The sequence below is a fragment of the Sparus aurata genome, chromosome 18, assembly GCF_900880675.1.
Source record: "Sparus aurata chromosome 18, fSpaAur1.1, whole genome shotgun sequence".
NCBI classification, from domain to species: domain Eukaryota; kingdom Metazoa; phylum Chordata; class Actinopteri; order Spariformes; family Sparidae; genus Sparus; species Sparus aurata.
In genome coordinates, this window is record NC_044204.1 from 18,823,538 (window position 1) to 18,851,387 (window position 27,850).

The 27,850-nt window shown below is 43.7% G+C and overlaps 1 protein-coding gene across 3 annotated transcripts; it reads right to left on the reverse strand.

Moving 5' to 3' along the window:
- Positions 1 to 182: 182 nt before the first annotated feature.
- Positions 183 to 27,832, reverse strand: cyfip2 (cytoplasmic FMR1 interacting protein 2). 3 transcript variants are annotated; one of them, XM_030396635.1, is made up of 31 exons: positions 27,654 to 27,832; positions 26,948 to 27,088; positions 19,826 to 19,975; positions 19,635 to 19,724; positions 18,803 to 18,880; positions 17,058 to 17,159; positions 16,720 to 16,901; positions 16,540 to 16,636; positions 14,787 to 14,915; positions 14,575 to 14,679; positions 14,394 to 14,482; positions 14,013 to 14,250; positions 13,702 to 13,854; positions 12,727 to 12,866; positions 12,469 to 12,616; positions 11,567 to 11,720; positions 11,301 to 11,457; positions 11,124 to 11,220; positions 10,959 to 11,035; positions 10,745 to 10,853; positions 10,505 to 10,624; positions 10,113 to 10,312; positions 9,934 to 10,021; positions 9,678 to 9,821; positions 9,438 to 9,528; positions 7,471 to 7,603; positions 5,000 to 5,073; positions 4,800 to 4,894; positions 4,446 to 4,684; positions 2,014 to 2,161; positions 183 to 1,897 (listed from the first exon to the last, which is right to left on the reverse strand). In XM_030396635.1, exons 3-31 carry the CDS (start codon positions 19,940 to 19,942, stop codon positions 1,730 to 1,732), a joined length of 3,762 nt encoding a protein of 1,253 aa, XP_030252495.1. In that variant the 5' UTR covers positions 19,943 to 19,975; positions 26,948 to 27,088; positions 27,654 to 27,832; the 3' UTR covers positions 183 to 1,729. The 3 variants fall into 3 exon arrangements, with proteins under 3 accessions (XP_030252495.1, XP_030252496.1, XP_030252497.1); XM_030396636.1 differs by lacking the exon at positions 26,948 to 27,088 and having other exon boundaries at positions 5,000 to 5,072; positions 7,473 to 7,603; positions 27,654 to 27,831; XM_030396637.1 differs by lacking the exons at positions 183 to 1,897; positions 2,014 to 2,161; positions 4,446 to 4,684; ... (1 more) ...; positions 5,000 to 5,073; positions 26,948 to 27,088 and adding an exon at positions 5,080 to 7,066 and having other exon boundaries at positions 7,473 to 7,603; positions 27,654 to 27,831.
- Positions 27,833 to 27,850: the final 18 nt, after the last annotated feature.

The following is a 27,850-nucleotide window of genomic DNA, read 5'->3' on the forward strand; positions in this document are numbered from 1 at the left end:
ATGACAATAAATTACACTTGCCATGCTAAGGTTTTGAGATGATACATTGGTACCTTCATTGTTACTAGATTAACCTTTAAATGAACAATACGTCAGAGTTGAATAAATATGATAAAAAGACACTGGAGTTACAAAAAGAAAGTTTGTTCATTCAAAACGGAGCAGAAAAAGGTCAGAGCTGTTTTTTGGGAGGGTTACTTCTTAATAATCCATTTGTTTTCCTTCATATGAAAAAAATAGGGACAAATTTTGCATATTTTGATAACACTGCTAAATCTAAAGCAAAAGTCCAACAATAGTAAATACTGACTATATTTAGGAAACTGCCCTTTAATTATAACCGACATATTAGTTATGATTTTTTTTTTTTTCCTTTATGTGCAGAGTATTTCACAGGTCAGCTAGACCAACATCATCCATTCACACTCGAAACAGGTTAATCTAGTACAGCACTGTCTTTATACAACCTAGAGGTATTTTTCTAATCTTGTTTTTTCTTCTCTTTGTTTTTTTCTTTACTCTTGAAAAAGCAAACACAATTTAACCCGGATGAAGATGTGTCTTTTCCAAACTGTAAATAATATCACTGTATTCATGTACAGAATATAAAAATCTTTCCAACAGACAGAAGAGAGAAAGAAAAGAAGAAAAAAAAAAAAAAAACAAAAAAAAACATGTAATGAGGTCTCCAGCTAGTAGTAGTAGAGAGGCAAGTATACCAATGATGTGTAAATTAAAAAATATTCATAATTAAAAACAAGAACAATTACAACACTCGACACGTCACTTAGTTCAACAGTGAGATTTACAGTGGAACTGGTTCCGAATAAAAAATGTTTCAGGGATGAAAGCGAGAAAAAACCAGACGGGAGGGGAGATAAATAAAAGCAAATCAAAACTGCGATGTACCTTCATTCCTTCGAGAGCAAGCAGGTGACGAAAAACAATGTGGAAGAAGTAATCGAATGCATCGTGATAGATAGACACTGCGTTACCATGAACACGGGCAGACCAGATTAGCATACGGATGAGCTTGAGATGTGTCACGATAAACATGTTCTTGGTCGTAATAGAGGACACGCATAATGGTAGCACAGGTGCCTGTGCTAGTACTGTTAGTCGCTGTAGTAGCACTTGAGAGCACCATGTTTCACTTAAAAGATCTTTTATATAACTTAGAAAAAATTAGTTATTTGTTGCATTATTTAGTATTTTTATTAAGATTTACTATCGCCTCAGCTTTTGATTGCAAATTTGGGAAGGGGTCCTGACGGCTTCAAACAACAGGGCTTCAGATTACACGACCGGGATTTTGGCATTTGTGTCGGTGGTCCGACCCAAAGGTGTGCAGCAGGAGGAATAAGAGAAGGCATGCATGAGTCTGAGTGACAGCCACACAGAGAGTAGAATAAAAATCTAAATAAAAAAAAAGGAAAGGTGTGAATATACACTTCCACCTACGGCCTGGTCCACTCAATGCTTCGAGAATTTAAAGACGGACACGTATTAGACAGAGCAACAGTTTTAGAGGGTTTTGTCTTTGAATTCTTGAAGCAAGGGTCGAGCATTCGTAGTAATCTATACCTCTACAAACCAGGAGGAGGCAGAAATAAGTATCACGGCTATGTGTGTGTGTGTGTGTGTGTGTGTGTGTGTGTGTGTGTGTGTGAGAGAGAGAGAGAGAGAGAGTGTGTGTGTATGTGTGTGCACTATGTGTGAAGGGTCTATCTCAACAGGTGGTAGCCAGGGATTGGTGTATAGGAGGCTGGAAGCAGCGAACGTGCTCCACGGTGGAACTGTCCGTCTCCACCGCTTTCATGTACTTGTTGAGAATGGCGAAGATCTCGTTGTTGAGGATCTGGTACTTCCGAATGCGGTCGGCCATCTTCTTCAAGGGCTGTCAAAGAAAGCAGAAGAGAAAGGGAATGAGTTTGGTAATATATAGAAGAGTGTGTGTGTGTGCGTGTGTGTTTGTGTGCATGTGATTGAGAGCAGTGGATGCAGGGTACCCACCACGTTTTTGATGATCTCATCCTTGCCGTCCTGTCTTTGGACTTTGAGCAGGTGGTAGCAGAAGTCGAAAAGGTCAAAGCGACGCTGCTGTCCCAACAACACGATGATGGCGCAGCCGGCCCAGTTCAGCCCGTCCCCAAAGCACTGCCTGGAAGGCAAGGCACGCACGACACACAAGTTGTTTCCATTAAAGTTGGAACCAATCAAACTGCAGCGCCAATTTCCAACAACCACTTTCATGCAAATATTTTCCAGAAAATGTGACAAGATTGCATAAATTAGTTGCCCGAACATAAGTGCACCACATAGTGTTTTTATCAGCCGCTATGGTGACAAACGGTCCCGGCCATGAACAGTATATTCCTGCCACAACTGTTTTTATTTCACTTTATGCTTTTGAGCCTCTCTTGCTGCAGTAGAGACATTAGAGCAAGTGAGCTTTGCAGAAGGAGCAGAAGCAAATACAGCAACAGCAACATGTGCTAGAAAACGTATTTTTTTCCTCTAAGCTTAGTCACATATTCTCTTTCTACACACGCCGACTTTTCTACAACCCCCAAATGCTTTCACCGCATTTGGGCGTTACATTTTATTTATCATTAATGTTTGTTTATTTAACTACGCAAACTCCTGTGAGCAAAAAGTCAGGGTAAAATATTAACATTTTTCAAGAGAGCATATCCATGTGCAGGGCTCCAATGTGCAACTGTTTTGGTCACACATGCACCCCAAAATTCTGAGGTGCAACTAATCGCACCGGTGCACCTTATGTTCAGCAAGTTAAATTAAAATAGAAAAACATTTACTCCCATAACAACCATTTTACATAATTTGTCAAGAAATTAAATTACAACTTAGGCGCACCAGTGCAACCAGCGTGAAAAGTTAATTTGGAGCTCCCACGTAGGGCTGGGCGATATATCGATATAAAACATATATCGATATATTTTTTAAATGTGATATGGAATTAGACCCTATCGCGTATATCGATATAGTTCAAATTTGCGCTGTGATCCTTGCTCCAGGCGAGCCGCTGACCCGGAGCTCTCTGCACTGCTCCCCGCGCCCCTCCTCCTTCATGCACAGAGAGGGGAGGGGCTAGAATAGACACTCCGGCACTCTAAAACAAACTATTGTTGCCCCGCACTTCGGCCTTGATGCCCCATGAAAAAAAATCATCGTACGGCCACAGTGGCCTCTGTGCCCCTGGCCCGGTCAGCGTAGCGAGCTTGCCTTTAATTACAGCCACCCGAGTGCACAGTAGTCACTCACAGTAACTTAAGTGAGTCCGCGGTTCGCGCAGGTGGAGTCTCATCATCACGATGACCTCACGTGAAAGCCTCTCAAACAGCAGCAGCGTCTCAAAACAGAAGAACGAAACTTACAGCACAGCGAGCGAGCGCAGCCGGTTTTGACATGATACGTAACTGACTGATGTGGTAGGATTTAGTCCGGTAAAGTTGGAAATATATTCACAGATTCGAACTTCCCGGATCAATAACTCATAAGTGAAATCTTGTTAAAACACAACTGACGGCTCTTTCCTACCGTACTACGATAGACAACGAGCTACAACCGTATTTTCATCTAAACGAGCGTCTGGACATTAACTCTGGTCTGTATGGTCAGCCGTCTGTGAGCCGAGGGCGCAGGGACCGTCTACAAAGTGCAACACCGAAAAGAGAAACTACAAAAAATATTCAATAACTTCACTATTATTCAGAGTGTATTGTCACCAAAATCATTCCACACATCAGTGGTCTCCTGCTGGTTATTCTACATTTTTTTTGTTTGGGAAAAAATGTGCTTTGCCATAATTTTGGGGAATTTCTATTGGGAGAAATATTCAATAACATTAATATTCAGTATAGTGTCACAAAACTCACCTCACTCTAATCCTACTTAAAAAACAAACTGTTTTCTAATGTAACATCAACTTGATATTGGTATTTAAAAAACGTTTTGATACATAATCCATGTGTTATTATAAATTAGGATGTTATGGTATCAGTCTGAAAGGTAAATCAACAAATTTTACTTAGTGGTCTTTGTGCCCTGTCATGTGCCCTGTCATGTGGCCTTGGTGCCCCTGAAAAAAAAAAAGGGAAGGCCAAATGGACTTGCCCCTAAAATGACGAAATTCCCACCCGCATGTCATATTTGGCTTTGATTTTGACTGAACATTTGCTCTCAATTTGCAATAAAAATATTGGGATATATATCATATATCGATATTCAGCCAAAATATATCGGGATATGACTATTGGTCCATATCGCCCAGCCCTACTCCCACGTGCACTTCACTTTGAACTGTCGTGTTTCAAGTTGAGTTGATGTTTGACTGAACGTATGGTTGATAACTTAAAGAGACAAGAAAGAAAAAGAAAACACACTGCTTTTGTCAACACAAACGCCGGACTGCTGCTACTCACTCTGCTGTGAACTCGTGCGTGCCCACGGGAATGCAGTAGACGAACTGCATGGCGCTCCACAGGCGGTGGAACTCCATGCACTCATCGACGTGCATCACGCCGTTGGTGGGCGGAGGCCCGCGCCACACCCCGTCGTGCAGGAAACTGCGGATGCGCGTCAGGATGACCTCGAACATGGAAAGGCCGCAGCAGAGACGCTCTTTGGTCAGCAGGTCCCCCTCACGGGCAATAGCAATTTGCTGGGAAAATGAGAAAAAAAAACAATGCTTTATTATTATTAGAATGAAAATGGTGAGGAAGAAACGTAACAGATTGGACTTGTCCTACGTAAAGACAGGGTGGTGTTGAACTCACCTGCGGGGTTCCCAACCTCTCGATCAGAGGCACGAGGTGGAGAGGGGCGTACTTTGCTTCCAGCCTCTTCATCCTCACCTCCAGACGCTCCCCCTCTGTGGAACACACAAACACAAGCAGGGAGCTGTACATACTGAACAAAAATGACATCAGACTTACCCATCAATGTGTGCCTCCGGTAAAACCTTTTTATTAAATACCTTTGATGTAAACTCTGGGCAGAATGTTCTGGAAGGGGGCGGCATGAAGCAGGTCACACACTTCCTCCTGGGACTGAGATTCAAACATATTGAGAGAAAGGGGTCATTTCTTGTAAAGGAGCAGCATTCACCTTTCCTACAGACACCCTTACATGCAGGTAGCCATGAGGTGATGCTGATTTTTTCACTAAAGCTAACGTCAGCTTCTAAAGCGTAACAAAGTGCGATTAAACTCGTGGGAGCATGCTGATGGATTATTCAACGCGATCTTCAGCTTATGCAGAGAAGGAGATAAGATGACTGATCGAGTGTGAGTCTGTGTGCATCACGAGGCTGTGTTTGTCAAGCCACGATGACAGGCCAATGTTAGCAGGATTATAATTTGTCACACTCTTAGGTGCAACATCCCATCTAATCTGGTTTAGCGGCAGGAGGTCAACTGTACAGCCATCTTAATCACACTGCTGACAACAGACCTAACTCTTACATTAATGCTTTTGTTAGGATATTTTATATATTTTTCTTACTCAGCTAGTGTCATTAAGTATAAACATATGTAAAGAACCCCATGCAGTGGTTTTATGTAGATATATGGTTATTATAGTGAGTTAGACTGGTCTACAGCTTGGCGATGGATGAGTGCATGTGCAAAGTGAAAAAAAGGAACAGTTACAGGTCCAGTGGCGGGTTAAAGGTGCCATTTCTATTATGGCAAGAAATTTAAGGTAATTCTAAAACCATAGGGGGCAGCTATCACAAGCCTAGCCGACAACTGCTGCACTTTGCTAGACATCCTTTGCTGTGTCCAGCAACTGTTAGCTAATTAGCTCATGGCTCAGTTAGCCGCGGGGAAAGTGGGTCTAGAGCTTGTCCGGACCGGGACCTGCTGAGGTGTGTTTTGCGAGGAATTAGTGAGGAGATTCAGCTCGTCTTTGTTCGATAGAAGAGAGAAATTTGACATTTTGGAGGGGGGTTATTTTTGTTCATTTATTACGCTAACTACGGGGCTATCACCTCTTGCTGGTCCAAAGTGGTTTTACGAGACATAAAAAAAGGGCCTGGGCTAGCTGGTTAGCATACTAACTTCAGCAGACGTTATTTTCGATGTGCGTGTGTGTAATGCATGTGTAATGTTTTGAAGTAAAATTCTGGCCATATCCTACAAAGAGTTTTTAACATCAGAAATGTGGACTTTCGTGCAAGAAGAGCTTGAAATTAAATAAGATCAAATATTTGGGGCAATTAAGAACTCATGGATTTAAATGTAAGACTATTGACTGACTTTTAAGGCCTTGTATTTATAAAACTGCACTGAACATCAAGGCTTTTTTAAGGACCTGCAGACACCCTTCTAACAACCGCTCATCCCTCCGGGTAAAATGTCAGTGTGTTAGTGGTATTTTTGTCTTGAGAAGTCATGCTGACAGAATGACTTGTCAAGCTTATTTAGCGAGATGGAAGTCACGGTGATTACTAGTCAAGACAAACAAGCTACCAATCAAACTAAACGCTGAGAGGCAGCGTCTTCGTAGCTCTTGGAACTAAAGGGTGATGGATGAGAAAAGAGAGCCATGCAATGATGAAAAAAGCAGCACACGCACACACACTTGCAGGCAGTCCTAACCAACATACACGCAAACACCAGTCACACGGAAATGGAGGTAGAAGTGCAGAGTTAAGCACAAGACTGAACCAACAACCAACCAGAAATGTCCCATCACCTCTTTTCCATGGAAGACAAGGACATAAAGATTCTATAATATGGCAGCCAAATATGTGTTTGACATTGTCTTGATCGAATGTGGGTCTCCAAATGCAAATAGTTTCTCTGGGCTTTGGTGCCAAAAAGAAAAATGGTATGTTCATTTAGTCTTAAGTGAAACTTTCAGTCCTTCTGCTTCCATGGCTGATTGGAGGTGAAACCGTGTGTGCCAAACCGTGTGTAAAAGAAAAAAGAAGAAAGAGAAAGACAGCAGCCCAAACCAACGAGAGATAAAAGAGAAAAAAAAAACATTTTCGGTCTGCGTGTTATATAGATACCAACGACAAGACCTAAATCCTTACCACCTGTGGTAGATGCCAGCGTGAAATGAAAAATAGAGTTGTATTTCAGAAAAAAAAACACATCAAAGAAGATCAAACATTTTTTTTTTTTTTTTTTTTTGGGCCCGAGAGTTTCTGCCCCGGACGTTCGATTCAGTGTGAATCAACATCATGTAGTGGGCAGAAACCTTCAGGCACTCAGGTTTATTGGTCACCGACACAGAAACATGGCTACGCATTAGCGACCCCTGAGCAACGAGCATGCTTGGGGACCACAGGGGGAGTTAACAGTGGAATAAGGGGAGAAGAGGGTACACACATAAACACAAGGGGTCAAATTCACAAAGGAAGAAGAGAGAGAGATAGAGACGTGGGTATAACACTAGAACGGTCTGAAGGGAAATTGACACGAGTAAAGAAACTGTCCTACCAGAGCTTGCTCGATGAGCAGGCAGAATAGGATGGCATTTCCCACTTCCCTTAAGCTCTGGAAGACATCTGTCTTCAGCTCAGCATACTCAATGATGTCCTTAAGCTGATGATGGAAGAACTCCAGGATACCTGGAAAGTGGCAGAAAGGGATGACATGCAGCCACGATTGCAAAGACAGAAACGCATAACAACATCATTAAACCACTTCTTTTATTCCTACAGTCAAACGCACAGCCGGGCAGTGAGTGCCCTCTAATTCCTCATGTCATTGATAATCTGTTGCTAGCAGGATGGTGTCAGCGCGTCTGTCCAGCTGCCCTGTCCCACATTTGGCCCAAGCATGAGGCTTTCAAGGCAGAGGATCATTAACTGCTGACAGTAAGATCACAGGCGGTAAGCCAGGTGCAGAACTCCAGGTACAGAACATCAGTAATCTACAGATTACTAAACCTTCCTCATAGGGTTATCCCATCTGACTGACCTCTAATCCACACACAGATATCTGGGCAAAATACATGGAGGCGTGTCAGTAAATACACAAAGATGCAGAGTAAGCAAGTAGGAAAGTAAAGCCTCCTTTAAGAAGGAAAACTTGTGTATACCTGATCATTTCTGTCCTGTTCCGATTTTAATTTACATTTCATCTCTGTATTGCATGTTCATTAACCCTGCTCTATGAAGCCTGATTTCTATTGTAGCAGAGTGGCTATTTTCCCCCACCGTGTCCCCAGTTAGCTTATTTACACCCCCTCCCCAACTCTTTCACGATACTGGATGTGCGATTCTGGTTGATGCAATGGTTCATACTGTATGTTGTCAGCATTTTCCTCTGCTGGCTGTGCGCCGCAAATGTTTAGCAGCTGCTCCAAGTGATATTTTATTCCAGCAACGTTTCGAAGCCTCGAATGCACTCAAAGAGGAGCCATGTGCAGAGGTGTAGCAACAAAATAAATATAATCTGTGACCATTCAGTTCAGTTTTCTGATTGATTTGAGAATTCATTTTGGTGCTCCTGTAAGATCATAATAAAATATGCCCACTTCTGCATGGATTTAAGACAGTTTTTTACATGTATAGACATATACACTGTGCCACGGTCACCCAGTCCAAACTGATAGCTGCAAGACTAACTGAGCTAATTGGCTAGAGGCACTTGAGTATAAAATCATACTTAAAATGTGTTTTTGTACCTTTGATTGTCTTATATTTAGTGCAATGGACAAAAGCAGAGGAAAGGACATCATTGATTCCAAAAACTGATAAATGAGTATTATTTTGTGTGAGGGAAATGTTAAAAACAACTCTACAGCCTACAGGTACAGCAGTGCTTGGAGGTCAATACTAACATCAGCATGTCAACATGTTCAAAATATTATTGCCAAGATGCTGAAACTGAGAGGGTATAATGTATGAATATTCGCCATGCCCACCTTAGCTCAGCACGTAAGCAAGCTAATATTTGCTAAGAAGCCAAAAACACAGAGTACAGCAGAGTCTGACAGGAATGTACACGTACGTAAAATATATGACAAAGTGAAATTTTGACCTGATGGTGGCACTAGATTGATAATCAGACCCTTGACATGATTACAAATCATGAAGGGAAAGACATGAATGTCTGCACCAAATTTCATAGCAATCAATCCAGCATTTGTAAGTATCTTTGTGAAGATGTTTCCCCTTGTTGTTGTGAGTACAGACACCGTAAAAAAACTTCTTCCACCGACCAGGTTGAGCTCATGTGATCATGTTATTTACCAAGGACGTGATGGCACAAAGGGTGCCACAGCAGTCATCCACTTAGCATTTTTCTTAGAAAGAGACTACGGCAAATTTGCAACTTTCACTTACACCATTCTATGTTTCCATGTGTGACTCATTACAGCTTAAACGGTGAGAGATTTGGTGTTGTAAATGTCAATTACAAACCCACACGCGCTCACTGCGAGGACTGTGGACTCACCTGGGGAGCCGTACTCATGGCGTGGCAGGCGGCAGATCTTGGGCATGACTTCTATCAGTGTTTTTACGTACTGCAGTATGGTGCCCTGTAGCTGCAAAGTGACAAAGAAGATAGATGGAACACAGCGGGTAATGTGGTAGAAAGGGCACAAAGTGGGAACAAAACGGTTCACTGTGAGAATTAACACGTTGAGGGGGAAGGAAACGTGTTTTTTAGGGAACGGAAAATGAAGATAAATACCAGGCTCTTGACAATCTTAAGCAGCTCCTCCATCACGACAGCAATGCCTTGGTAACCAAGGAGACGGCAGATGGTCTTGAAGTGAGGCGGACCAACAAAGTTTCTGTAGGAGCTATATATGTGGGAGTAGGCAATGTTCAGAGGCTGAAAAGGAAGAAAGAAAGAGAGAAACAATGTTAATCACACACTGCTGCTGCAAGATTTTTTGATAAATCTTTCCGGCAAAATCAAACGCAGGTCATCGGTGGCACCATACCTTGGATCCATACAAGTAGTAAGGCTGCACATTGGCTGGCTTGTCTCTTTGAGGCTCCTGGGTGAAGGGAATGGCTGTGCGTACAAAGCTGGAGAGAAAAGGAGGTTTAAAACCAAAAACAGGAGGCCCAGACTATTTAAGGAAACGTACATCTAAAGACACAACACCGACAAACTGACCGGTTTGTGGATCCATTGTAGCAGTAGTTGGGGAGGAAGTCAAAGTTCAGCTCCCAGAAGACATGCAGTGTGATCCGTCCGTAGGGAGCGGACACGTTGTGGTTGGCCTCGCGGAACATGGCGTCGAAGCTGTCCAGGGTCATGTGCTTGCACAGGAGTCGGTGGGTTAGTCTGTTGATTTCCAGCAGCCACTCCAGCTCCTGTCACGGCGGGATACAGAGTTTGAATTCACAGCATTGTGAACACTGTATTTTGCTGATTTAAGGTCAAATACTGACGCTTTGGCTTGGTAGGTCGAGCCAACCCAATGCATCGGTGGGTTGCAGACCCACGTAACAAAGCAAATAGTGTCTCTTGTTACATTTTGATATATGCAATGCTGGTGATCTCACCACTATTGAAGTGAGGTCCTCGCTCTCAAAGCGGCTGATTGCATGGTCCAGAGACTTGTACATCGCTGCCGAGATCCTCTGGGTGATCAGGCGGTTCAGGTCAATGGAGCGACCTAGCAGCTGCAAGACACAGAGGGAACGGTTACGCAATGCAATATAACACGCAGATAAAAAAAGGTAACTGAAACAATGACACCTGAGATGAGCCACAGAGGACTTTAGTTTTAATGTTTTCAGTACCTGAACGTGTCTCTGTTTGAGCAGCGTCTCGTAGCGGTTCGATGGAGGGTAGGGGATGATCACGCCATAGTTTTTACACTCTGCTCTGAAGCGCTTGTCTAGGAGGACACTGTGGAAAACATAGCACGTCATTCAGTAGAGGGATTTTGCAGAGACTGCGACAATATCTGCCAATAACTTGTATAAAAAATGAAGAGGAGGTCACTTCTCCTACCTTCCGGCCATTGCTTTGTAGTAGGCGAATATCTGATCTGCTAACTTGTAGACAAACTGGTCAAAGCAGAGGTTTACCTAAAGCCAAGAAAAACATTATGAGGTCACTTTGTTTGAACAGAGCAGCACTGAGATAAAGATCGCCACATCTGAATTTTATCTTTACCTCAGCCTCGATTTCATCATACAGGAACTGTTTCTTGAACTTGGTGAGAGCGTAGTAGCCACTGTCGTTATACAAGTCGAGAGGATACAGGACATACCTGCAGGTGGGGAAATTGGTTACAATAAAGTTTTGATGCACAAACAAAATCTGAGTCTGTCGCAGGGAGTCATGTCTTACTCCATCATGGAGGGCTCCTTGGTCTCCAGGATGTGGTCGGTGAGGATCCACGGCATTGACATCTCGATGGGGAACTGAATTCGGCGACCCATGGTCAGCTCCAGGAAGAACTCTCTGAACCACAGCTGGGACAGATCGCAGCACTGCTGCAGTGCCTCTGAACAGCGGAAGGACACGAGAAGGGAACAGAAAATGAAGGAATGTCTACAGATCTACAGGCACATCATATCATTTTCACAAGAGGGGCTTTCATATGATCTACTCACCGCTGAAGTTGAGCAGGTGTGTGAAGAAGAAGGAATGTTTGTGGAAGTCCTCAATGGCCACTACTATTGGTCCATCCAAACTGCTGCGGAGAGTCTTCTTCGACCCGCTCTTATCTGCGATCAGTGACTCCAGCATGGTGCGCACCATGTACAGCTGCACAGGGAAGGCAAAGGTAAGAAGATATCAGATTGAAAAACATCTTATTATACTGTCATTTTCTGTTTACTCCTAGCATGTAGCATGGAATTTTGAGAGGAAGAGGAATGGAAAAATAATTTCTGAACTTCCAAATAAAAGCCTTCCTTAAAGAGTTTGCACATGAAAAAAGATAATGCAGCATTAATTTAAAGTGCTAACAGAGAAACAATTTATAGCAACCAAACTGTGCTACGTGTCACTGTCTCGTTCATTCTCACGTCTACATATCTGCTCCTTCTATATTCTGTTCTGGCGCCTGCATGGTCTAAGTAGCAGTGCGTTGCCTGGTTACACCATCCACTATCACTCACCCTGCTCACACACCACATGTCATACGATGAGTCTCTGTGGCACATTAGATCTGCTTTAGAAAAAAGCTTTGCTCTGAACCAACAGCACTGCAGCTTCTTTCCCAAAGCACACTTGGGAGTTACATTTTAAGCCACTACGGGTGTTTTTTTTGGTTGGGAAGTTAAGTCATTTGGTAATTTGCACTCCAAGCCAGTAGGGGGCAACAAAATAGCTATGGTGGTGGCCCTCACTATGATGTAATATAATGCAATTTTGCACTTGTTGAGTGTGTTTGAATGTCAGGAGGCAAACAGTTCTTACAAACTACTGCAAGAAGGAGGTTAACGCTGCTAAATGTTGGTAATCTTATCACTAATACAGCACTACAACCCTTTTCTGTTCCATGCCTTACCTGTGTGCTGGAGGGTCCTACAGCCCTGCGGGGCACTTTGATGTCGAATCCACCTTTCGGGTCCTTCTCCCCCCTCAGACAGGGGTCGTTTGGAGGTTCCCTCGCCCCCTCCCAGTCACAGACGGTCTTTCGAATGGCTTGAAGAACACTACAGACAACAAAAACGGCATTAGAGACATGCTTTAGGTCTTTTAGGATCGAAAGCAATAAGATTAGGTTTATTGTGCTTTTGATCAGATCGTTACTGTCAGTGTGTACCTGATGAGGACGTTCTTCTTCTTCCGTACAGCCTGGCGCAGAGGCTCTCTGAGGGTCATCTGAGCAAAGTCCTGCAGCGCGGCGTAGATGGTATTCCTGATGGCCTGGTTAAACACCGACTCCATTCTGCCCATCAGAACCTGCACCGTTCATTGCACAGCAACATGATCATCGTCGTCATCTTGTTCGTAGGGGCTACTGACCATCAACTCGCTATGAAAGGAATAACTTAACATGGGAAATATGTTTATTCGCCCTCTTGAAGTGAGTAAGATGGGAAGCCAAACACCTCTCTCTGTCCATTAAAGATGTCCCCCAGATGTCTATTTAAGACATCATAAATACTGAGCGCGGAGCAATAATTTATGTTGTATGTGGTTTTCCACAAAAAGCTCAATTACTTTACTATAATTCTTTTATATACATTCCTATATAACATTTCCTCCTTCTCCCTCATTGAAAAAACCCAACACTAAGCTGAACCAGGCTAAGGGCTATCTATTTAGTGTTTTTTCTCATATACACTGATAGTCCACAACAATTAAACCACTGACAGGTGATGTGAACAACATTGATCATGTTGTTACAATGCAATGATCTGCTGGGAAACCTTGGCTCCTGGCATTCATGTGAATGCCACTTGAAAAATACATCCCAACAAGCACCGTTGCAGACCAAGTTCACCCTCTCATGACAACGGCACCCCATGTTGGCAGTGGCAGCAGATCGGCCAAACACTTAATGTTGCTGGTGACTGTTGTGCTGTCATCGTCCTGAGTGTTGAAAGCGGGGATTGATCTTTTGATCCCAAAATATGTAACTGTTCCATAGAGGTTAACAATGGATATCACAGCTGTTTGGTGGACAGTTTTTCAGGCTTGATGCAATTTAGGGCTTTAAAATATCCTTTAATCGTCTGTTTAGAGCATTGATGAAAGATGAGCTCGACACCTGTCAGGGTCACTGGTGTTTTACCTGCAGCCCTTTGATCATGGCGATGACCTCCACTAGGGCAAATTTCTCCTCACTGGTGTAATTGTACCGCGTGGCCCGTTCATACTCCTCCGCCGTGCCCGGACAGTCCTTGTTACAGAATTTATCCGTGGGATGGACGAGCTTCCACGAGTACTGGAAGAGACAAAGAGAGTTATAAATAGATCAAGGCTAAATGATCAATGGCAGAACCACCAACTGCTTCATGCCTGAAACCCACGCAGATTGATCGCGGCACAAACATTCTCCGGGCCCACACACACAAACACAGGCGATCCCTCGCTTTTACTCACAACTTCCATGACGTGCGTGCTCCACTTGGACAGCAGCTGCAGACCTCTCAGCGCCAGGTCGAACAGCTCCCTGTACTCCTCATCGGACTTCTGGCTGTCCAGGCCCGAGCCCGTCACCACTTCGCTGTTGCTGTAGCGCGCCAGCTCCGAGATGAAGCGAATGTGGTCCTCCCTGATCTGCACCATCTGCTCACACAGGTTGTACTGCGGCGAGATGCTGCTCTGGGTGCATGTCCACCTGGGCACAGAACGGAGAAGACGAAGGGTTGGGGATGGGCAGGAGCAGATGGTGCGGCGGTCAAGAATTGCTGTTCTTGCTTGGGATTAAGAGCATTTTTTTGTCAACTACACTGTATGCAGACTTAAGACAGGTGCTCTTACTTGGACTTGTTTTCTTCGTAATGAGCACTGGTCTCGATGTAGCGCGACAACTCTATCTGCATGTCTCCGAACAGGGGCACCACTTGAAGCTGAAAAGCACAGCAAAGGATGGTTCAAACTCATGTCACGTACACAATTACAAGTCTGGTTTTAAGAGATGCTAAATTAGTAAAAGGCTTACCTTGAAGAACTTGTCAATCTTGCTCAGGTTGATCCTCTTTTTGGCATCTAGTTTGTATATATTACTCACATTCCCATCCATCAGGTACAGACCAAAGCCCATCACCTGACACGCAAAGAGAGGCGAATTTGTTTTACACCAGGACAGTTAGCCAGCTTAACATCAGACTGTTATAGGTCAGTGGCGGGTAAAGATGTTAAAATGCGGGGTACCTTAAGCAGCATGTGTTTCTCGCTGGGTGTCAAATACATCTTGTTCTCGTAATAGTCTACACAGATGTTGACAATGTCTGCCAAAAGTTCCTCGTAGCCAGGAATCACCTCCAACTGTTGGTGCAGGCACTACACCGAGACAGAGATGGTGCAACAGGTCACCTTCAGATAAATTCATTGACAGACAGCAAAGGCTCATTCTACACCTTCTCTACACATACGGTACCAGGGCTCAGGGTTGCCCAGTTGCCCTGGGCATGTAAAATGCCATGTCGGGCAAGCAAGTCACGCAAAAAAGCGTGATGGATGATGAAGGTAGCTAAGGACTTGAGTCATTTAACTTCCGTCTTGTTTCTGCTAAAAGATGCACATTACAGTACAGTTACCAGACAATCCTCCCCCGCCTTTTTGGGGGGCGACAGCCTTGTGGGTAACACATGTGGTTGTGACGAAGTTCGTCAGTGTAAGCTGTGGGTGGCAGATCTCTCTCGCATGCGACAATTTGTGCAAAAGTGTCCAGATAAGCCTGGCGCTACAACATAACCTCAGCTCATCATGAAATGTGTCCCTTGCTGCACATGCAATAGTGTCACTGCTGGTGCACGGCATTGAACGCCTCGCTGTCTAAATGCAGCTACACTGAGCCCAAGAAGTTACCCAAAGGGGACAATAAACTGTATCGTATCGAATCATATGGTATCGTTAGTTCCTTCAGCAGATTGGTCTGGACAGCTAAAAACGAGATACCAACTGAGTATGAGCTAAGCTAAGTTAATAAAATAAACTAGTGTGCTCCCATCTATGGTTCTGAGTCAGTAAGCTGCCAGAGTTATCAGGCACTTGCGCAAAATTGGCGTCGGGAAGATCCGATCAGTTGGGTTATGTTTGCTGCCTCGCATGTATGACACACTGTGTTCTTGTCCAATTACTTAAATAAAGATTATACATGATAATTTACTAGTCTTTGTTTTTACTTGATAACTGCTAATAAAAGCACAATTTGCATAGGGGTATAATAAGTAAAAATTGACATCAGGTGAGTAGATTTCTGACCATTTGCCAAATCGGGAAAGTGAAAAGGAGCATCAATGTTGAACCCTGAACTATCAATAGTGAAAATATTGAATATTGAATGAAACTCAAGAATACTGTATTTATTGCAATCAGAAAAAAAAACCCTCTGAAGAGAAATTGGTATTTCTTATTTATGTTTCTAATTATCTAGTTTAATCTAGTTTAGAGTTTAATTACAATTTTCAGCACTAAAATTAGTCTGCTTTTGGACTTCGCTTACCAGCGTTTGAAATGAACTGCCGGGTCACTGTCACACACAACACAATCTTCCTCTGCCGTCACTATCTGGCTTTGGAGAGCACAACACTTAAATGGGCAAGTTGAATCCTGCTTGTTCAGCAGATCAGATGTTAATGTTTAGGGTTAATAGCTAAATGGCTCCGTGAGGCCCTTCGGCATTTGTTACATCACCTTTGGAGAGTACAAATGTGAGTCATTCTTCCTCTTAGCTCGTCTAGAAAGTCATTTCCTGAAGTATTAGGTAAGAAGGCTGCTGTATTTCTGTATCATCACGGACTGAAAATGTCTAGCCGCCTTTTGAAAACATACCGTTGCAGCACCTTACGACTGCAGTGCTATGTACAAAGAGTCAGTTCAATTTAGTCCCACTTCCATCCCCCATATCCTCACATAGTCACACGTTTGTACACACAAGACAGGCTAGAGTCTTCACACCAACCTGAGTGATCCTGTTGTGGTTGGCTAAAAACATTGAGAGGTTCTGGGACTCCTGGATGGACTGGGGGTCGGCCATCTTCCTCAAGAACTGAGCTGCCCTGGAGGCGGAGGAGGAGACGAATGTTAATTTGGCTCTGACTGAGACACTCTACAATGACTGCCTTTATTTGTGGTCCACTACCTCTTGTAGGCAGAGTGATCATTCTTGACGCTACACTTCATGTTCTTCAGCTCGTCCAGCACGGCAAACATGTTAATAAATTTGCCCAGAGTGAGCAGGTAGGCCTCAGACACAAAGTCCTTCCTTCTCTCGGCGTGACACAGACGCTTCACTTCGCTACAGAAGCGTTCTATGGCTTTCCGCTGTAAAGACGAAGAAAAAAAGGGATGTATGGGTTTGCTTATGAACTGTTGTAACTGTTGTTGATTGTCCTGTACGTCATTATATGAGCCCAATTTTTTCCTGGCATTTCTCTTGAGCTTTTCAGGTGCTGTTAATTTAAAAAAATATCATCTTACCTGGAAGTACATGAACTTCATGAGCTTGGTCACTTCAGGTTCCAACACCTCCACCGTTTTCTCATAGATCTCCACTCTGTTGGGCTGCTCATTGCATTTCACCTAGTAAGCACAAGAGGGTGCCATCACACAGCTTGCTTTTGCAGAAGGGGTTACAGAGGCGTTTAGCTGGCTCATGCAAATTTAGAGTTTATTTGAAGCACGATGCAAAAAATTACTTGGTGATAAGGCGGTTTTTCTCACTCTCTCTCACCACCAAGGTGTTCTGTTCCCATGTATGTACAAACTGTTACAGTCAAATTTGAGGGTTTCATATCTTTTGCAATGGTGAGGTCACCCGGGTAACACTGCAGACCGGTTGAGGTACATGTTTTTCACATCAGTGACTAGATTAGAATGCATATAATGCGAAGATAGGATGTATTATGTTAAATGTAGCTGGTTAAAACAAATAAATGCAGAGTGGAAGCAAAATGCTGACAGGTTCTGTGTAACCAGTGGTGTCAGATTTGGTAAGAGGTGCCAAACCTAGAGCCACAGCGACCCCCTGCCCCAGTTACAAATGCTCGTCGGCGTTTTCGCCAGTCGAGGAACACAGCCTGACAACTTCAACAGAGATCAAATTTAACAAAGAAATTACATTTATGATTGGTTTGATACTAGATCTCTTCTCTATTGAGTCTCAGCCTTGTGAGAAGAATCAAATCAAGAAGGAATGGAACACTTTTCATGAATGAGCTAAAAAAAAAGTAGAGATAAAGTAAGATATTAAGTATTAGTGTGTATGTGTTAGGCATGGACAACACCAAGGCTCCTTAGATATGATTTTGAACACGTACTGAAGTTAGGGCTGCATGATATACATCGGGGCCAGTGATGTTGGAAAATCAATATTTTTAGCTATTTATCTGTATCGCTAAAATTATAGCCAATAAGCAGAGCTGATAAAACAAAGCAATTTGCTTTCACTGACTTCGCAGCATCGACACACTCTGACACTGGCAGTGTGTACCTTAGACTTACCTTAGACTAAACTTAGACTAGAGAGCCATGTCGTCGCCAGTATAGACATTTACAGTTTCAAGGAAGACATGATTCATTATGAAAAAAAAAAGGGATGAGACTATAAGTTTTAATATAACAAATCTTATTAGAGCTATAGAATATTAAATCTTACAACATTCCACACCACATGAGCCTCTCCTACTCCCAGGTGTGCATAAACTACAGGTTATAAACTTTTTTTAAATGTGAAATGATCTGTTATCTTATCAATGTCGGCCATGGGAAGCAGGTAATCATCAGTTAGCGATACTGGCTGAAATAAATCCATATCGCGCTCCCCGCGATGCCTCCAGCATGAAAGGGGATTATGTATGTCCGTATGTATGGATAACTTACTATCACTTAGCACATGACAAACTGAGCTACTACACTGCGAGACAGCAAATCCATGTTGAAATCAGCAGGAGGAGGCCCAGTAAGCTGTCAGCTGATAGCAGCCAGTGGGCAGCAGAGTCGTGCGGTGTTTGGTAATTTGTTTGATAAAAAAAACCTGCCGGGTGATAAACGTGGCAGCGAGAGACGTCCATCACCAGCGGCTCAGCTTTTCTCCTTTTTAATTCAGAAAGCGAATCCTCGTCATACACCGTAAACCCCGGTGAAATGTCAGGAAGGTATGAAGTTATAAGGAAACAGATATACAGCTCAAGCTTAGTGCGTGTGTGTTTGTGTGTGTGTGTTACCTGGGGAATGGCTCTGGAGCAGCTTCTCCAAGTGTAAAGCATCACAGCGTACTCGTGTCCTTCCTCCAGCATCTCATTCTGCACAGGCGGACAAAATGCAACAAGAGACAACCTTCAATCAAACCCACCATTATGTGCAAATTCAAAAAAGTGTGGATCCCTCAGTTCCTTGGATTTCTTACTCGTGTTCGCTACGTGCAGAAATTTTGCAAATACACATAGCAAGGCATTATGAGATTATTATGAAGCGGAGTATATCTCAGGGCAAGTCATAAATTCCAGATGATTGGGGGCCTGATGAATATTTCAGCAGGGGAACATTTCTTCCATTCAGAAGTAGGTGAGACAGACTTCTCCATCACTCCGGCCGGAGTGTCCTCAAATAGACCGGCTTCAACCTCAATGGGACTTCCTGATTAACTAAGGTTAAATAAAGCACCACTTCCCCCCTCGTTGCCAGTCCAATCACACTCTCCATTCATTCACCATCGGGGGAAAGAGGTTTACTGGTCCATTGCCTGTCTGATTCACCAGCGTGTGAGGGAAGTGTGTATCTACATGAGTGTACTGTGTGTGTGTGTGTGTGTGTGTGTGTCCTGCCAAAGGGCCGAGCCAAATCCCGACAAAAGAGCCAAATTATAATCAATTCAGAAAAAAACAAGGCTCTCTTTAAGGGTGTGAGGCTGCTTCCCACAGCCAGCTTTGTGTTTATTGAAAGGGGAACAGCGACTATTTAAAATAGACAACAAAAAAATTGATTCAGCCGCTCGGACGCCAAAATAAACACAATGGCATGTGTGTGTTTTAAAAAAAAGTGGAGCACGGATCTCACCATGCTGGAGTGGACCGTAGCTTGCTCTATATAACGAGCGATGCCGGTCACGAATGCATTCCTGTCTTCAAAGTTGGTGTCAAAATTAGCCTGCAGAGAGAGGGAGGAGAGAACGGAGTGAAAGGGGCACATTGAGAAAGTATGAACAATTGGTGGTGATGGTGACGGTGGCAGGCGGCGGCGGTGTGTACCTGGTACATGATAGAGGAAGGAGGGGGTTCGATGCATGGCTGCTGGTCCGGGAGGGGCAGCTCCTCCAGCAGGTCCACGTTGGACAGGGCATCCTCCAGGGTCACGTGGGTCGTCATGGTAACAAGGCGTCACTCACACAACACCCCAGTCTGGCAGGAACAGAGAAAGAAGCAGAGCGAGGATACAAGATGAGATGAGGGCACAGAAGACGCTACATCACACAATCACAGTTGCCAAGTCTGCTTATTATAAAGCGACTTTGGGCTTGTTTTTCTGTGAAGTTGCTTGTAAATATTGGTAGTCACGGGTTGCGGGTTTTTTGGGCTTGTTGTTAAAGTGTTCCGCTTCCTATTGTATTGTATGTCATATTGTTCTGAAGTCCTGGAACTAAAACAAAAAAAGAATCTTAACATATAACAACAATTGGGGCGCCGTTTAGCTCAGTGGGTAGAGCGCGCATCCCATGTGCCGAGGCTCTGCAGCGGACCCGGGTTCGACTCCCGGCCATGGTCCCTTTGCTGCGTGTCACTCCCCCTCTCTCTCTCCTTATTTCCTGTCATATCTTCAGCTGTTCTATCAATAAAGCCATAAAAGGCCAAAAAAATATTTATTAAAAAAAAAAACCATATAACAACAATGATACAATGCAATACATTTCTGGATTCACGGTGATATGATGATATAGGGTGTGCAAAGTGTAATAATCTCTTTTTAATTTTTTTTTTTTTTACCACGACCAGAGAAGTCGCTTGTTTTGGGCTTGTTTTCATAGGCCCACTTGCTTGTTTCTCTCGCGAGATCTGGCAACACTGCACACAATGATAAGATGCAAAGTGGGACTTAGTATGCAAGCTAGGGTACTGGTTCCCCTAGGGGGTTAAATTTACAGCTACCAGGGGCTACTTGGAGACCCTGTGAAGTAGCTTTGATAACAGAAATGTGGATTTGGTTCAGTAAATATACACATATTGAGTGACAACAACTGAATATTACGTGTTAGAACTAAGAATGTATGAAAGATCCATAATTAGCAAGTGAGCAGAGACGTTGAAACAGAAATAGATAGCTAGGCCTAATGGCGATGGATAAGTAGCTAAAATAGAAAAGTGATGGATAGTCTGTTAAAATATATAGCTTACAGTGTATGATAAAAGGGTGAAATAGTTAGCTCACAGTAATGGGAAATGGTAGAATAGGTGGGCTAAATAGTTAGCTTAATGAAATTAGAAAAGGGTTAAATACAATAGCTAAATAGTTATCTAAGCATAATAGGAACACAGCTGAATAAGTTAGCTATGTAGTTAGTTAAACATAATTGGAAAATGGTTAAATATGTTAGCTAAAGATTTCGCTTAAATATTTAGGGAAAACCCTAATCCTAACCCTGAATAACTTTAAGCTAAAACCAATGAGAACCTGGCTGAATATGTTAGCTAAACACTAAGCCTAAAGTCAATGGAAATTCATTGAATAGTCTGCCACATAGCTAAAGAAGAACAAGAACAAGAACAAGAACAAGAAGAATGGGGAAAACATTTAAAAAGTTAAAATGGGAAAATTAATGGGAGAAAGGTTTAATAAATAAGCCAAATAGTTTGCCAAGAGTAGCAGGACAACAGGTCAAGTACTACATAGTTCACAGTACAGGACAGAGGAAATAGGAAAAATTGGTAAAATATATAGTAAAAGTCATGGATAATTGGTCCAAACATCCAGCTGCTTCAACTCCGAGTGACAGTAGTAAGAGCGCAAATTCAACCAAGAAGAATCAGAGGTTAATATGCGGTGTAAAGTCTAAACATGATGGAGGGTTCGAAAATGCACAATCAATACATAAAATGAATGACAGAGGTGACATATCACAATTGAAATGCTATAGTTGGATAATATTCCTCCAACTCCAAAACAGATACACCATCTATTCTCTTTGAATGTCTAGACAACCCCACTTCCTCTTTTTGAAACCCTGTTTAGGTTATGCTCTGCTGTATTTTTGTTCGTTCATCCTGCACCTGTATCCTCTCCCATTTCACTACATGTCAATACCAGATTAAGCTCAGAGGAAGTAAAGGGCAGAGGCCCATACACTGTTTCCGTTCTAGTTTTTTTATTTGGCTCGAGGCATGTCTGAAGCGTATCATTCTTGAAGTGCCTAGACCTGGAAATCTCCTCGATCTGTGAGAGGCAGATAACGGTCTGGCAGTGAATGACACCTGACAAACATAGATTGTGCAATCTTACACAGGCAGTCTACACGCTGGCAATTAAACTATGGCGAAATAGTGCATATGAACATAAGAGTTTACATGCACCTCTTGCGCAAGGCTTAGAAATCCACAGCCACCATTATCATTGTACATTTGATCCGTCCTTGAAATTAAATGACTGGACCCCCTCAAAACAGCAGAGTCATTGCGGCATCCCTTTTTCTCATTATTAAACATCAGCCCAGCCAAAGCAGTGTGTAAGCGCCCACCCATAGTATCATGTGCCTCCAAGAAATGTGTGTTTTCCGTCTGACCTGGCAGACGGGGCTGACAGGGCCGATAATCAGCTTAATATTCACAGCCAGAGAGAGGCACAGCTAGAGCCGAGAGGGCCAGAGGCCAAACAGCAAAGAGAAAACAGGCAGATAGAACTAAAATGTGACTGTCTGTCTTTTCCTCGCCATAGGTAGACAAAGCGAAAGTCAGCCACAGACTGATGATCGCATGAGCAGATAGGTGAAACAGTTATACCTCTACAAACGAGCGGCAGTCGATACATCCAGCAAAGCAGCAGCATATTGACAACATGTCAACCCTGACCCTGACACTTTGCTTCTCACAATAAGAGAAAAACATAAAACTCAAACTAGAGACAGTCATTGTAATGATTGTTGTGGCAAGCGTGGTCGTACGTTACCAGATAAAGACACAGACGGACGCCTGCATCATATGTTCACATTGTCGTCGCTAACACCCAAAAGTGCAGAATCATTAACATGATCACAAATGAAGTGAGAAAAAAAGTGGTGGGTGGAGTTTCCTGTCACAACGAACTGTCAAAGTTAACATGCGCAGAAGTTATATTTACATCAGGTAAACCGCCGGCCTCGAGGCTAAAATCAGACCATGTGTGAGTCGTCACAGTTCGAATGGTCCTTAGTGACACTGACACTTCACTGTACTGGCACAGAAAAAGCTATTCACATATAATCTAGTCTAATCACATGGGATACAACAGGGAACAATAAAACGCGGCAGATCATAGACCTCATCAGACAAGATGCAGAAGAACTTAAACTTATCTGAAAAGTCTTAATCAATGATATTTTAAACTGGACACATGTCTTTGCTAAGGAGTGGGACATCTCACTTTTTTCCCCCTTACTTCTTTTCTCTGTTGAGAGAAAAGAAGTAAGGGTGCTGACAAGCAGGCCAATGACATTGTTAACGACGGTTACTTTTCAGTGTCTCTTACTTCAGTCTCTCTTTCAAACTCGGCGGCGACTGAACAACATTCGAGCATCGCTTGAATGGAAACGGATGGAAAAGTGTCACCAATCCGGCGGCTTTAACCTCCACGCGCATTTCTACATCGCGCCGGGAAAGGGGAGTAAATTAGCGTGTCCACCTAGGTGTTTGTGTTTTCACAAATCCGCTCGGAGCCAGGGGCAATGACCACCCGTGACTACCGCAGAGTTGTTTGGCGCGGGATTAAACGCCAATCGTAACACATTCGAACTGAAGACAAATGGCAGACGTTAGCGGGGTTTTGTCCACTGTGAAAAGGCTACAAGTAACAATGGAGGTCTCACTAATGTTGATGTGATGGAAGAATTTAAATTATCAAAAGGCCTGCAGATTTGAGACTTTATTCTTGTACACTAATGAAGGCCCCTGTGCTGCTGTAATATTGTAATGCCGATGTTAAAAAAAAAAAAAGTATATATGTTGCTTCCTGTATTCTTTCCACTGCTGTTGGCTTTGCAACCTGGAGTCAGTCATTCTCTGCCTCTTTGAAGACTCGACTGGTTATTTTTAACTGTTCAGCTTATAGAAAAGGAAACATGCAGCTCGCTACAAGGGGGTTCTGTCAGGCAGATCAACACGCTCGGAGCTACTAAACTCCCATCTGTGCCTGGGAATACAGACACAGACTGAAGCCTGAATTGGCTGAATAAACTTTCCCACCCTGTACCCGACTCTGTCCAACAGTTGGTGCGTCTGTGCATCTTTACAAAGCAAAGGGCCCTTTCATTCCCCTCTGGACACTTGGTAACCTAGCTGTGGGCCGCACATGACAACTCTTCACAGAACCCATACAGTAGCTGGACTCTTGGGAGAATTTAAACACGGACCCTTTATTGATATGCATGGCGAAAAATCCCCCGGACGTCGAAACTAAAGCCTCTGTAGCTTCTTAGCTGGGAACATTTCTAAAATAAACAAAATCATCAACTGAGAGTGAATAGATTACAGTGTTACTGTTATGTTAAGGACTGATATGTCTCGTGTTGCAGAGATATCTACTCCAGTTAGCATGCTATCGAGCTAGCCCGGGCCTGTCCCCGCTCCAAACCCCAACGCTCCCCTGGTGCTCCGACCTCCAGTCCCAGACCTACAGATGCACAGCTTACCAAGCTAACGGGCTAACGGTAGCTAGTTAGCGGTTGCTCTGGCGATACGCTGCCATGTATGTTTACAAATACGACAGGGGAGCCAGTTGTTACATATTGCGCCTTTAAGAGCTGTGGTCAGATCTCCTCGCGACACCACTTAACCAGCAAAGAATCGAGGAAGTGCTCAAAATATCACCACTTAAAACAACAAATGAAGAAGGACAAACGGTAGGAAAATTACATACATTGCTAAAAGCAGCATTAAAACAGACAACACATTATCCGTAGAAGAATATTGGGATCAGTATGTGGCTGCTGCTGGCCGTTTGTGTAATACACCCTGCCTGAGAGGAAGACAAGCGTGCGAGAAAGTGTGTCAACTCCACGGTCACACCACTCAATGGGATCTCCCCCCAAGGCTAGCTCTGTAATATATATTCACCGTCCTCACAATAAGATGAGATCTGATCGGTGTGGGGGAGAGCATTAGGACAGGCGCTCACACATGATCACTGAGAACGCGTTCACCAACAAACACACACACACACACACACACATACATATAGACCCCATTCACATGTGTGTTCCAGCAGCAGCCGTGCAGTCTACGGCGTGTCATCATGCGCAGGACGGCTGACGGAGGTATTTGACAGGGCCGATTGTCGTTTCAGAGAGCCACAACGCCAAACCCGCTGTTGTCTCATGATACCACATGATGTCATGCTCCCCTCTTTGAGACCAGCGACAATGAACATGAATATGCAACGTGAGCCCGGCTCACATGACCAAGCTTGTTAGGTAGAGAATAGCGCACAGGAACCTGCATCACCAGCTTCTGTATTTACAAGATACTCTTTTATAGGTTCATAATCAAAGTTTCATGACCAAGTGTGAAACTGATGTATAGTTTTTAGTAAAAGGTCACAGTTTTTCCACATTGCGTAACCCCACTTCCTTTTTCTTCAGCTGTTTGTTCTTCTGGTTATTTACTGTTTCATTACAAGACAGTGTGCTTGTGATCTACTGTCTCTCTCAAATAAAAAAAAAAAAAAAAGCAACAGCACTACCAGCTGCTATTGGCTGCTCGAGAAGGCCATGTCAGGTCTACAGGTATTGGCTATGTAGTTAGTGTTTGAAGTACGTTATGATGTATAATTAAAAAGCTAGTACGGCAGAACCAGCTTAACTGCAGCCACATCATGGGGAGAATCTAAAGGTTCCTTCAGCTACCCCACAGAGAAGGTTTTGTTTTCAGCCCTGTCTTTTGTTGGTTTGTTGGTTTGTCACCAGGTTTACACAAAAACTACTTAACAGATTTTCACGGAGGATGGCACAGAATAGACCTCATTAACTTTCAGTGGGGTTCCAGGAATGTTTCTCAATTTCTTTAAAATTTTGAGATAGGGCGCTTTCGACAGTTTCTCAAGAAATAGTTCATTGTTGTTGATGAAAAAAAAAAAAAAGGATCTGGCGTTTGCATGTGGCTGGTATCCTTGGCGCAGGTATGTGGTCCGTCATTCAAAAGTCTTGTTTAGTCTGGCAATTCATTCAACTCACATGACACCAAATAGAGGACAGAGTTAAAGCTCACTTCTGGCAACGTGGACTCAGCAAATCGTTGCCATGTTGGCTGGATTTGCGACTGAAATGATGATCAAAATGAGTGACACAGACGCCGATAGCCAACCATCACCTGCTTCTCATGGCCGATACAGATAGGACAAGCGAGAACGTCACACTTTTGGATTCTGCATTAGCTGCTAACCCGTAGTTTATGCACACCTGAGTGTAGGTAGGTTAAGATTTTAGCGTGAAAGGACGGATAATTTAACATCCCACTGCTTACGGGTGGATTGCAAACCAACGTTCACGAGTACTGCAAGCGCTGCTCTCGTCCGGTCAATGAAAGCAATTTGGCCTCATACTATGGGCCCTATTCATCAGCTAGAATTTCACTGATACCGATTAATATCCTAAAAAAATTTCTTTCCTCATGTCGAGCTGATACATATCGTGCATCCCAGTAATCACATTTTTTTTTTTAAAAAAAGGTAGTGGGAATTCATTTTCTACTGGTGCAGACCAGTAGAAAATGAATGTCTCTTATTCTCCCTTTCACAATAAAGTTTTTTTTTTTTTTACAGTTCTTTCATTGAGACACATCTGTTCAGGCCATCTTAAATAATAATAATTTCTAAAAAATAGGTACAGAAATATGACTATAGGGACCTTATAACAGTGACCATCCCCATGCAGTCTGGGTGAGTACTAGCAGCAGCAGAGCACCCACAGCCTCATCATTACATCACTGCTGGCTGGTGAAGGGGGGGGGGGTGGCATTTACTACTCAGTGAGTCTGCAGAAGCAGCACATCCATAACGTGAGTTGTAGAGAGGATGATGATGATAAAAACACATACCAAACCCAGCAAGTGTTTTGGACGTTTTGTGTGTGTGTGTGTGTGTGTGTGTGAGTGAGAGAGAGAGAGAGAGAGAGAGACGGAAGTAGGTGAACCTGCCGTTGGTGGATCAGTAACAGGCCTGTTGATCGGCTCCGGGCCCGCTGTGACAAACCGTCTATAACGCTGCCTGAGCTCATCTACATGCTGTGTGCCCTGCTGGTCGGATGGGTCAAGGCGGTGATATGTGAGGAGGAAAAACTGAAAAACAGAAAGGCCCATACAATGATGAAAGAAGCGATGTGAAACGGAGCCATCAGAAGCACCAAACACCTCCCATTCTTCTTCTTCTTCTTCTCTCTCTCTCTAGTCGGCCCGGAAAAACCACCCAGCATCGCCGCGATCCATCTTTCCCCCCTCCCACATCAGCGTGCACTTTTAGCTCGCAACGGCCCGGGCACCCTTCTCCTCCTCACCCCACCCATCTCAGCGTGAGCTACGATGCCGATGTAGGCTAACGGAGATCCCATTCATGTGTCAGAATTAATCCGAGAGAAGAAGAAGAAGTAGAGGAAAAAAAAAACGGGTCGGTCGGCTCACGGGAGAGAACGAGAGAGAGAGAGAGAGAGAGAGAGAGATCGAGGAGATTTCTCGGCGATCATTGCACCTATTTTCCTATCATCTGTGTGTGATTTAAGGGGGATGATGCGCGGTGCGAGAAAAACAGCTTCCCCCCGGTTCTCCAGCCATCATCAGTAACCCAGCGCACATCAGCAGCCAACCGTTCATCTGGCGGCGCTGCGGCTCCATCCGTCCCGACACATACCTGTAAATCGCATGTCCGTCCGGCGAAGACACGGAGAGACGGGCGGGACGGTGTCGCGGGCTGCGACGGCGGTCCAGCGTTTGCTGATCTGTTTCTTTTTTTTTTTTCCTTTTTTTTCCCCCCCCTCCTCTTCTTCTGTGCCGATTGATGCTCTAGTTTCGCCCAGTGCCTACCCTGTGCTAATCCACCCCACACAA

Coding starts and splice junctions, on each gene's coding strand:
- cyfip2 (XM_030396635.1), bottom strand. CDS start 19,942: ATGACGACCCACGTGACCCTGGAGGATGCCCTGTCCAACGTGGACCTG. Junction 9,822..9,933: donor ACTACTTGTATGGATCCAAG/GTATGGTGCCAC, acceptor CTTCCTTTTCAG/CCTCTGAACATTGCCTACTC. Junction 4,895..4,999: donor GCCCAGAGTTTACATCAAAG/GTATTTAATAAA, acceptor TGTGTTCCACAG/AGGGGGAGCGTCTGGAGGTG.